The sequence below is a fragment of the Epinephelus lanceolatus genome, chromosome 13 (assembly GCF_041903045.1).
Source record: "Epinephelus lanceolatus isolate andai-2023 chromosome 13, ASM4190304v1, whole genome shotgun sequence".
In the NCBI taxonomy this organism is placed as follows: Eukaryota; Metazoa; Chordata; class Actinopteri; order Perciformes; family Serranidae; genus Epinephelus; species Epinephelus lanceolatus.
Genome location: NC_135746.1, coordinates 34,189,153 through 34,201,954, shown reverse-complemented (window position 1 = coordinate 34,201,954; position 12,802 = coordinate 34,189,153). Strand labels below are relative to the sequence as shown.

Genomic DNA, 12,802 nt, shown 5'->3' with positions numbered 1-12,802 from the left:
TTGACTTTAATCAAACCCATGGTTACCTGCAAAGTATTTGCAGCTGAAACGTAAATTAGACTAAATGTCTCAAGCCCTGCCAAAGAACCTGGATCCTGAAATAGCCCCTCAACGCCACAATGAAAAAATGTTGGACTAAACTACACTCTGATAATGTCGCTATTTTTAGAGCCTTACCTTTCCATTTCAGGGCAATCTGACATTTGATTCCATCACTTCTTGTGAACGAGCAGGCATTTTTGACTGATGACAGCACTACACAAGGTCATTAGGATTTATCTTCTAGAGACCAGAAATAGTCACAGTACATTTCATGACTATCTGGACAGTAATCGTCTAGATGGTCTGGCTGAGTAATATATTAAAGTAACTCAAAGCCTTTGGTTAGGATAGAGATGGCATTGTGGTCTTCACTGAATATTAAAATTCAATGCCAGCCGTACACCAAATGACTTTTTAAGTGATTTGATTGATTTCCAATGTTGGAATAAAAATCATGAGTTTTACCTCAATTTGTGCATGTTCCTGTGATCTCGATAGTACAGTAATGATCCTTCCACAGGTTTGCCTACGGAAACCTTGGTACGACTTTAACTTCCTCTAAGATACTCAAGTTTGATCATCTTCTCGGCCATCGATAGTAAGGAAATCATAAAACTCAGTCCGAGCTGTCTTTTTCTCATCTGGACGCTCCATTAAAATCACATTTAATATTATTGGAAGTGTTTAGTCTTGGCTCATGCAAATACTGAAGTTCAATGACATGAACATTGTCAACAACCAATAGCTGTGCTCTCTCCAGCAACAAACACAAAGCAGCAAACGGGATGGACAGTAAACTCGGAGGACTCCAGGGAGGCGCAAGAACGTGAACAAGTCTCGGTTCCCTTAAATTGGGAAAAAGGAAAAGAAACTACTGAAGCTGTGGAGTGGTACCTGGTAGCCAGGTAAGTGGACACAAATACAGTTTTTCTTTCAATTATATTGATTCTGAATTGACAAGAAGACTGTTGACATAGAATGTCTTTTATCTTGTGTTTCTAGAGTTATATGCTTTTGAAGACACATAAGATATCCTTAATATGTCATAGTTCTTGTTGGCAAAATATTTTCTAGAAGGAGCAGGATGGGAAATGATCTCAGAAGGAATCTAGTTGTAGTCTTGCAAAAATTGACACCGCAGGACTCACAGTCTTTGCAAAATCTGTGACTAAAAACTCACATTGTCTTTAGATGTGAGAGGGTGTCAGTCTTTAGTCTTTCCAAAGTCTTCTAGTGTATGGTAGGCACAAGATGGGATATAAACCTCAATCTGCCATGTCTAAGTCAAAAGCTTTGCGCACCATGGCCATCCAGTCCAACCTCAACCCTGTAACCTTTTCACTGTACCACAATACTGTCACACTACTTCCTACACACGAGTTTAAAAATGTACAGGCTGTACTCCTGTCAATGTCCTCATCCTGACAGCCAGACAAACGTGTCAGAGCTAACCCTGGCCCAGGTGCAGACACCACACTGTGGGTTCACAGCATTCCACCGTCATCGCACACAGTAAATGATGTCAGTGACAGGAGCTCACCAAAGCCACGGGGTGGTGAGGACAGCACCTCACAGGTTAAACACACAACCCTCCTGTCAATCACACACGCTGATGGAAATATTTAGAGCTTAGCAAACAACTACTACTATTAGTACTCGTAGACTGTGACCTTTCCAAGTGGACACTAATACTGACACTAAAACAACTAAACTCACTAACTAATAACTCCGTTATCTCATCCTTTTTGGTCAGTTGTTAGGACAAACATAGCTACAAACAATACTGCCAGGATGCTAGAATTATATTATTAGCAAGTGTGAACTACGGTTGCAATACAAAAATAAAAACTAGTATGCATCCTTAACAGGTGGGTGTAAGCTTGTGAGAGAGTGAGACAACGCTGCTAATCTGGCATCACACCTTCCCTTTCTAAAGACAGATGCAAGGAACATAAAAAACAAAAGAAAAATTGTCCTTCATTGGGTCAGTACGACCCTGCAATTGTTGAAAGTGTCCCTTTCTAACAGCCTGTCACATATTTCTGGACAGCTACAGCTCTGGAGAAGCTCGGGGCAAATACTCTTATAGTTAATTAAATTAGTGAAAGAATGAGGAAAAAAGTGCAGATAGGAAAAGGTAGACTTAAAATAATGTTTCATCCAGTTCATACTTTTATTAAAGAATTAGATCAAGGAATTCTTAAAACAAATTCTGGAGTAATATTGGTGCCAATATTGAATGAGGATTGGCTGGGGCATGGCTGATCCTCATTCAGTTTCTTTGTTTAAGTCATTACAAAATGTTTTTTCCACAGTTACAAGCGGTCAGCTTTGTTTTGACTTGCACAGCCATGCCTGGATGTTACCTTACAGCAAAAATTATTCCAATGAGTTCCACGCAATTAAAAAAACAGGTTTTCCATTTGGAAAAAAGAGGGGTATCAGAGCAGTATTTGGTATCAGAACTGTTACCAGGAGAGGACAAGCTGGACCAGTGCATCCCCCCTACAAGGTAAAGGCAAGGTCGGATCATAATTTAGAATGAGTGCAGTACATAGGTGTTTATTTGCCAACTGCCTAGAGCTGGCAATGCCAATATTCAACTGTTCGGTTATTTGTTCATTGGGTAGGAATTCGGTTTTCAATTTTGGAATTCAGATATTCCTTTTTTTCCCCCTTAGAAATGACAATACAGAAATTATGGATCTCAATATATAAATCTCAGTGTTAACCATTCATGGATTTATTTGTGGTGGGCAACCACAACGTCAACATTACGAAATGGGTAAAATCTTATTTCACTGTACACTTGTGCGCAACGTAGTGATTCACTCAGCCTCTGCCCCACACTCTTTCATTTTGTCTGTTCATCATGAGAGTTCTGCTAAGCATCAGGGACAACATGTGAGAGTCTGCCTGTACCAGGCCCCTGGGGGAGTCAATCGGACTTTTGAAATAGTAGCCACACCAGATAACGAAAAACTCCCAGGTCAATCACATGATGCCATCAAGCTCAAAAAGCCGTTTCCCCATAGAATGACATTGGAAGAGAGACGTCTGTAAATCAGTGGATACGTTTTCTTGAGCGTCACAATACCCACACGTGGACTTGTTTCATTATCAAGATTTGATCCATTCAGTCTGATAACAGTAAGCCCCTCCACCAGCAAAGCCTCTAGTAGGCTTGCTCTATGGGTGCAATGATGCAATAGGTCTGGGTTGTCCACTAATCAGAAGATCGGTGGTTGGATCCCCAGCTCCTTCCCAGTATCCTTGGACAAGATGCTGAATGCCAAATTGCTCCCAATGACTGAGCTATCAGTATGTAAATGTCGAAGCAGGTGGCACCCTGTATGTTAGCCTCAGCCTCTTCCAGTGTGTGAATGGGTGAATGTGTCTCTGTTGGGTAAAAGCACTTTGAGCGTTTGGAAGACTAGTATGGTGCTATACAAGTGCAAGTCTATTTACCAATTTTACACCCTGAAAGTTGAACTTTTTTGGCTTCATGAACCACTGAGCAAATTTCATGGGAATGAACAAGCCCGCAATAACGCAGTTTCCAGTTCTTATTAAACATCCATGGCCCGCACACTCACACACACTGACAGGGCTAACTATTAGCATCACATAGCTAATGTTACCTAATGGTTAATAACAGGTTTAATGACAGAGTTAAACCAATTTGGTGTGGTGTGAGTTTGTTGTTTAATGAGTCAGTGTCAGATATTAGCCACGGCTGCTGTGTTAGCTCGTGCTAACCGGGCAGACGAGACGGTCATCAGCATTGACTCTAACCTATGTAACAGAAACACTGAATCTCATTAATCGAAATTTCAAATCTTAAATTTGTTGGAGATAGTATGCTGCCTCTGTGCTTCTGTTTCACAGCACTTTGTGAGGTGTTTGGAGCCTATTATGATGAGCATTTATGTTCAGTTCCCCTTTCCCCCCTCTTGGCGAAGCTTCAAATATTCACTGTTGGTTACTACCAAAGCTTTGGAGCCAAAACAAAAAGGTATTTGGGACAGCCCTCCAACTGCCTCCAAACAAAGGAACAATTATAACCCCAAATTACACTTCATGAGGGCTGCAAAACACCATGTGAGGGAAACAGAGGGCAGCTTCTTAACATGCTCTGTAATATCCTGAATGTAAATGGAGTGACTCATCACAAAAAGACAGGGGATAAAGTTAAACACCAGTATCCCCCAACATGACTAAACAAGGGGACGTACATACAAGACATAATGGGTGGTGGAAGCCTTGAGATTAGAGAAGTGAGCTCGTGACAGGGAGGCTGCTGGTTTACTCACCAGGTCAACGAGGACACCGAGTATGATTGAAGTGAATGAGTAATGCTCCATTGTAGCTTATGATGAAGACGCCCTTGAGCAAGGCACTTAACCTTGAGCTGCTTTCTTTGCCATCTAATAAAGTAGAAATACACACTTGAATACCGTCATATTTTGACAGCAGTGTTTGCTGCTTGTGGCCACACTCAGAGCACAAAGTCACGTCTTTCCCTCTAGTGAATCAGCAATAATCCTGAGAGAATTGTGCCTGTGATTACTTTGCTCCTTGGGTTGACTTTACCTCTGCAAACAGTCAGTCAGCAGACAGCTGAAACCTAAGATGTGAGGGATGAAACTCGTCTGGGAATGGATGGAAATAATAGAAAAAGAAGTTGCCTGTAAAGCAGCCCTTTTTGGAACAGATAGAAGGGGAAATGAGAGAGTGAGATTAAGGGGGGGGGATTGGCGGAGAGAGGCTGCGGAGGGAGGAGAGAAGGAGATAAGGAGTACGCAGAGCAGATGGTGGCGGGGAGCCAGTCGCGATCAAAATCTTCCCCAAAAACTTCAAAGGAAATCACTGGAGCACAATAACTTCTTTCTCCCGTCCTACTTCGCATGCGCTCAACATTTTATAGCTCAATCCACCTTCAGATACGTTCAGATCAGCAGAGACATGGGGAGGTTGTTTGGGTTTAGACTCTTCCAGCTGATTAGTCAGTTTTAATGATTTCTTTCCGACATTTCATATGAATTATTCAAGATTGTAGTCATATCTCTGGCATAAGAATAATATAAAATCATATTATCGCTCTGCATGGATTAACGGCAGATCTGGAGGGAAACTTGGATCAGTCTCTGCACTATAATGCGGACAATAACACAGAAAAAGCCACTGGAGAGATTTATTAACTTAATGATCCATTCAAAAAGTCCATAAAACTGTCTTTGGCATCAAATGACATATAATTGTTGCAGTCTGGACACAGCCTTGGCAGCAGTTTTCTAGGTCTACTCGACTAAGCTCATCAGGGATAGACGCTAAGATTTTTAAGCACTGTCCCCACGGACCACCAAGCTCCTAAATTTGGTGGCCAGGACATTTTCGATGGCCCAAATGTAAACTTAAATATGAAAAAGAAAAAGCCAAAAACAAAATGAAAATATCTTCATAAACAAATGGTATATTCTCTCACAGTCCATCGTTTCTCTTTTTGTTCGTTGTTAGTGGCATAATATATGTTGAAGAAATAAATAATTATTTTTCTGCTAGTCCTATGGAAAAAAAGTCACATCAAAAGATACATGAATGATTTTAAAGTCATGCAAATTATATCACAGTTAACTACCATTTCTCACTGTTCTGTATTTAGTTTATGTAAAACAGCCAAAACTGTAACATTTAAAGATATATAGTTAGACATGGTGGTCCGACCTGTCTGACGATTCTGCTGTGCTTATTTTATGTTTTTTTGTTGCTTTGCTATCATTTTTGATGAGGCACGAAAGGTAAACAATGTACTGCTGTGGACAGGTTAAGAGCAAAACGTATTCTAGCTACCTAAAATGTACCAATACCACTTTTTCCTTCCCGATACCGATTCCAATCCCTGAACCTTAGGTATCTGCCGATACCAAGTACCGATCTGATACCAGCGCATAAAATAAAAATGGATGGGATATGTATTGTTGTATGTCTCAACTCCTAAAACTCTATGTAAAATATTAAGAAATAATATGCTTAATAAAATGCTTTTTAAACTCCGTTTCCGTTTCGTTTGCCTGTAGTGTGCGTATACGTAATGACGTGAGGCATTACATGGTATCAGATTGGTCATAGACTATACTCGCCGATACCGCATTTTAGGCAGTATTGGAAACATTTCTGATACTGGTATCGGTACAACTCTAGTCAATATCAGTGTAAGGATGCTATATTTGAATATCTGCTGCCCTTTACCTTATAAACCAATCAACGCAATGGCAGACCAGCAACTCAGTGTTCTGCAAAATTAAATTCCTTTTCTTTGTCGATGGATTTAGGTGGCTTTGATATAACCATCTCAATTACCTGTCAGTTACCAGTTACCATGTCGCCCCCTGCTTATTATCAGTTTGCGTGATAAAAGAGAAGAGGCAGAGAATATTTGCTTCCAGAGTTTGCCACCAATTCTACCACACCACGTTTCCACAAGAGGACTGACACAAGACAAAACAAGTACTGTTACTGAAGAAATCTTAACCCATGGGAGTTCAACAAAGACTGTTATATTGAAACTGACAGAGTATTAGGTTATGCTCCCTGGTAATGAAGTCATTCTTCCTATAATGATGTTACAGCAACATGATCTTTTAATCTGTCCTGTAAAGACAGAGCTATACCATGACTCAGGTCCTCTGTGACTCTTTCTTTGCATCTCATTCTCTGTCAAGACTCAATAAAACTCAGGACGTGACTTGAGTCACTGACTGTATCCTGAGTCTTTTAAATCAATGTACAGGACAAGTTCATTCTCATTTTAAATTAGCCTCGGACTGACCTTATTAATACCTCATTTGGATGGGATAACTTGACTTCAACTCCTGAGTGACTGGGGGTGTTTCTCTACACAGAAACAGTTCCTCGGGTGCGTCAGTTAGATAGATTAAAAAGTTCCCTCAGCTCCTGTCATTCATCTGTGGCATGAACCTGCAGCGCCAGGAGAAACGAGGCCTTTCAGCAGTTGTCAAGGCTCGTTACCATGACACTTCACAGCCCTGACACCCTGACGATGCTGCTTATCAAACAGCCTGAGATAAGCCGACATCAGCACTACGTGCCGCCTGACATAAGGCAGGGAAACAAACTGACCACCATTATACATTCTCATCCTCATGGGTTAGGAATCTGCCCTGGCCGGGTATCTTTGACCTCAGCAGTTAAACTGATAGATAAAGATAAACAGATAAAACCACCATGTGCTGCTGAGTATCTGCTGGGCCTCGAGACTTAGAGAATCCACAAATCATAGAAGCCCTACACAGCCATGAAATAGTTACTGTGCTCAGGCTGAAGCAGGAGGTGCTATGCTGGAAGAACTAAAGATTTAACGCCAAACAAGGCTGCAAGGTCTCATAAGGCAAAATAAGTGGATATGTGGGTGTGCAGAGTCTTTAAAGTGAGCCCCTTTCAAACATTCAGTCTATCCCTGAAATGTTCAGGAACATTTCCTGCATGAAGTCATGTGTGAATGGGAGCAATGGAGCTTTGATATTCAGGGAAATCTGTATCGCCAAGGACCAAGTAACATTCCAGGTGCATGTGTGCATGTGTGAACAGTGAAAATAACTAGCAGTGCCTGAAAGTTTCAATAGTTAACATTGCTATGTGGCACTTAATCTTAAAAAAAAAGATATACATACAAAAAAAACCTCAGAGTTGACCCAAACCATGAAAGCAATGGTTCTCTGATCACCACTTCTGAGTTACTAGACATTTAAATTGCTTTTGTAAGGACCCTGACAGCTCTGATTGGCTATAATCAACTTGAAGTCCATCTTGCGCTTGTCACACAGAACTATTGTTCCTGACATGTCAGCTGAGCGAAGCAGGGAAATTTGATTCACTGCTGATTGATAACCATGAAAGGTTCCTCCATGACAAACTTGTCTCAGCTTTCATTGTTCAGTCAGCTCTTGCTGGAAATTGATGGACTCCTGGTGACTTCAGTTGCACAAGGTGTGTGCAACACAAGTAAGTTGTGTGAATGCATGACACGAAGTTGGCTGGTGAGATAGTGATAATGTATAGATAATGCTGAACTCCAGCAGTATGTGCTGAAGAACCAGTAGACCAATAACTTACACCTTAAAATTTGAATTTTGCGGCCGATTTTGGACAGACTGTGTGCACTGTGTGTCATTGGAAGTTAGCATATAAAATAAATAAGCTAACAAACTATTTTATCCAATTCAGTTCAACAGCATGTTTAGCTAACATTGTGAGCATGCTACCTGTGTAACATAGAGTGCGGGCATAGTGGTTTATAATATTTCACAAAACTAACTTCCCGCCTGACAGGCCAACCTCACTTATTCGTCACCATTTCTGCAGTGACGTTTCCATCCATCCACAATGAGAGGCATTTCCTTGATTTGAACACTAGAGCGCGTACATTGTATGGTATACAGAATTATCAGTGACTGTATATAAAGATGGACAACATGTCTCTGCTTCCTCCCACTGTACAAAAATGAAGCCGAAATATCCCAAATAAGGCCGCTGCTGACGTAATTTTGAGCAAGAGTATTCACAGTAGCAAAACACACCAGTCTGTCCAATACTGAGCACCACATATCGCAAACACACCAACTGGCACACACAGCTGTCTAACATGTCATCAAACCCCCATTTATAGCTTCAAATAATTAATCAAAACCAAAATTATCAGAAAAACGAACATTTGAACATACAGCAGCGTGGTAAGAACTACCTGAAATAACAGAAACCATCTTTGGGAAAAAATGTATTTGAGGTCTGCTTGAAGTTTTTGGTTTAGTGCCCATGTCCCATCCAAAGTTTTGGCTTCACTTTTGCGGAGCTGTCTTGTCATCCACCTTTATATCTGGTCTGTGGGAATAACAAACCAAAACTGTGTGGAAACAAGGCGTTAAGGTTGTCACTGAGGCCACAACCTTATGGCACACTAACACACACTCACAAGTGTCCTGCATGAGTCAGCTCTGAGCAGCTGGGGCCGCCACTCACACACACACACACACACACACACACACACACACACACACACACACACACCTGTTGCACCCCATGGACACATCAATACCTCCCCAGTGGTCATTAATTTCTCCCTTTGAATGACAGCAGGGACAGCATGTGTTTAAAAGCTACAGAACAGCCTGGTCAACAAAAAGGACCCATGTCTGCCTGCTGCTGCTGCCATCAGTGGTTTGCTGATGTTCAATCCCAGCACTGCTCCAGTTCGAGGACACATAATCCAAAACGCATAGGCAGTTTAAAAACAACTAATGAGAAAGCTGTTCAAAAGTATGAGGAAGAGGAGGGAAAAACATGAGAGGGATGAAAAGTTAGTGGTTTCCATTCTGGGACATGAACACAACATGCGGCTCTTTGAAACAACCAAAGCTATTGTTAACCACAGTTTGGCCTACAGAGAGGTTCCAACAGCTGGAGTCAATTAGGGGCTTTCTTTAAGGGGGCAGGCCCAATCCACACTGCAAGTCTCACTTCTTAATACACATACACACAAAGTTAGATCAGGGATGGAAAAAAAATCAGGGCCAAACACTTCCATAGAAGCTGTTCTGACATTTGAACTTTCTCTGCATGGAGCAGAACATCACTCACAGCCCCACGCCAAGGGAGAGTATGTGACAAAAGCTGCTGTGCTGTGTTAGACGCATCGAGCGGAATCAAGTAAAAGCAACGCTTTTTGCCTCATCAGCAGCCTCGGGCCATTTTTAGGACGCATTCCTGAGGGGAATGCAATTCAACACAAACTAACAACAAACAGCTCTCATGCATGTGGTTCTTGATAAACAAGGTCGTTTCTAGACCTTGACACGAAGATGGCAACATAACTGTGGCATTTCAAAGACATTTTAGCTCAAGCAGTGTGCAACAATAGTGTTACAAGAGATTTAGAATCCCCCCAAAAAGAAAGCTAAATGTATCATGTATTGACTCCAAAGTGAAAAAAGAGACAAATTATTCAGCATGTTTCTTTTCCAGTTCTGCCCACATAACCTTCACTATGACTTAATACTGAGCAGTTTCCCTCTGTCTTTAAGTACACTCAGCTTGGGGTCATTCTTGCCCTTCAAGAAACAGCCAACATCATGTTCGCAAGGAAACAAAGACTCCATCCATGTTACACAACAGCCACACACTCTGTACATGGCCTCAGACGAGGCATCTGATCCAGCAGTATGCTCATGCAGCCCGTTCTCATTCTGAATTTGTCTGAATACCAATGCTTTGTCAGTGATCTGGGCATTAGATATAGACGAACAGAGACACCTTTCGTGGCAGTATAATACACACCGTTCGGCAGCAGTTGTTGACGCAGGCCACCAACCAAAGTCGTCAAATTCTGGCGATATGTCACTGGACATCAGTATAAGATACTGACACACAAGAACACCTTTCACAGTGTATTGAAACACACCAGACAGCAGCAGTTAGGAATGCCGCCAGCAATAACATAACCAAAGGAGCTGGAAAGGCGCTGTTGGGTGGGTGTGAGGGGAGGTAGATGGATCCAACAATACCTGAACTTTCACCCAGGAGCCCACTGTTCACTTCCTATGTAACCACTGCAGGTATTTAGGTTCCTTATTGTTGTCCTCTCAGCTATAATCAATTCTGTAACTTCTTTTTTGTTGCTGCTAAGAGCTCTTTGTCGACCACCAACAAGAAAACCAGCACTTCATCTATGCACATTCCTGCCTTGCACTTTATATCAGGAGCTGCTACTTGGACTGCCTTTTAGTGTTTTGTATGTTGTTCCTCCCTGCACTGTAACAACTTAGTCATTTTAAATGTGGAAATTGTATGTCTGTATTGTCTCCGTGCTGTCCACTGAATGATTAATGCTATTGCACACTGTCCCTTGATAAATTAAATAAACTAAACTAAACTCCTATGTAGACGGGAGAGAATTTAATGCATGTAACCAGTGTAAGTTGACACGGCGTCCTAGAACATCAACAACAGACACAACGGGTTACCTTACATGTGAAAGTCAACAGACAAAGCGGCAATATTTGATGAGTTGGGATGAGAATGTGTTGGCTTATGGGTGTCAGATGCCGAGGTATAGATTTGGGGGAAGGGGGGGAGGGGTGCAATGGACATGTCCTGTTCAATATTTATAACATGTGCAGTTGCCCCCACCAATAAAGCATGAAAAGTATTAGAGGACTTCTATTTAGACAAAATTTAAGACATTTACATCATAAATTGGTGCAGAAAAGACAGAGTGGTGAATACAAATTCACCAGAATGCCAGAAAATAAGCGTTTTATGCACAATTTTTTATTTTTTTGGCAGAGGACGCCCAACCCCCCCTTTAATCTGTGCCCTCCCTAATGTTGAAACCAAACCTACGCCCTTGGACGGGGGCACCCTGCCTGCTGTACAAAGACTGTCACCATTGGTTTTAAAAGGTGTAGCCCCAACACACCTCTGAAATGTGTCACGGAGTGTGTGTGAGTGTATCCTCTCCTTCGCACAAGCACAAGCGGTGTGTCTACTGTGTGTTTAGAGACTCTCCATGTCATCCCCCCAGCTGACAAAAGTGCACGAGCTGCTTTGAGGACCGACAAATACAGTGTGAGTGCGTGCGTGTGCGTGTGCGTGTGACAATGATAATGTGGCATCAAATAAATGCCACCCCATCACCAGTGCTGAAAGATAATCCCTCTTATGCAGTGTGGGAGTAGCAGCAGGAATGAGCAAGCGAGCGCCATTCCAAACCCATGCACGTCCACAAATGCAGCACAAAGTGAGTGTACCGTTGAACGAGCCTGTCGGTGCCATGAAGCCGACGACATTCAGCCTGTAATAAAGCTAACATGGCACTGCGGGAAAACGCTGCCAACAGCTTGTTCAACACAGTGAGCCAGTGCTGCTGTGTGTGACATATCAAAGCAACATGTTCAGCTAACATCTCAGCTGTGGCTCCCAACTCCTGACTTTCATCTTGTTATCTCCCACCGAGCACACACTTCTCCGATATCCCTTCATATTTAAGAGCCCCAGAAGCTTCTTACCTCATGACGAAAGTGTTGTCAGGCCAAATATATCACAAAGTCCTGCAGGGGTATCAACGACGGGTGACTTGTAGTTTTCCCAAAAGTTCACCGCTCGGTTCAAGGCTACAGGCGACCAAGATGAATGGGGCTCCGACGGCGTGACAAGAGGCTTCACAGTTTGCAGGCTATCCGGTAAAAGTACAAAAAAAGAAAAAGAAAAAACAAAATTGGGATTTAAAAAAGGAAACAGTCGAAGCCTACATTGTCTAGAGCATCGCGGCTCCGCTGGTGGTGAGGAGTCAGTGGGAACAAAGTGGAGAATCGCAGCGTTTCTCGCCTTTTTCTGACGCACTCGGGTCGGTGTGATGCGGTGCTGTGCCGGGCTGCTGCCGGTCTGCTGCCGCTGCCTGCTGGCTGCAGCGCGTTCAGGGCCGCACCGACAGGCTCCTACTTTAAACATGCCACTGTCACACAGCTGAAAAACGATTTTTAATTCACTCAAGCGTCATATTTTATTAAAGGGGGTACATTGTAAGGGAAAGGACACAATAGAAGAAGGCACATATAGCCACTGGGTTGTTTTAGTGCAAAAATGAACTCTCTGAATCCTGATTACATTCTTACAAAGTTAAAAAAATGACTGAAAGGCAAGGTGATAATTATTTGGACAACATAATGTATCTATTATTAGATGTAGA

At 42.2% G+C, this 12,802-nt stretch overlaps 1 protein-coding gene across 1 annotated transcript in view; it reads right to left on the bottom strand.

Annotated features, from left to right (window-relative positions):
- enah (ENAH actin regulator) overlaps nucleotides 1-12,510 on the bottom strand; it is a 182,047-nt gene extending 169,537 nt beyond the window's left edge. The window contains exon 1 of the mRNA XM_078174069.1: nucleotides 12,123-12,510. Coding sequence (XP_078030195.1) covers nucleotides 12,123-12,127 — 5 coding nt within the window. The 5' untranslated portion in view covers nucleotides 12,128-12,510. The remainder of the gene's footprint in view (nucleotides 1-12,122) is intronic.
- Nucleotides 12,511-12,802: the final 292 nt, after the last annotated feature.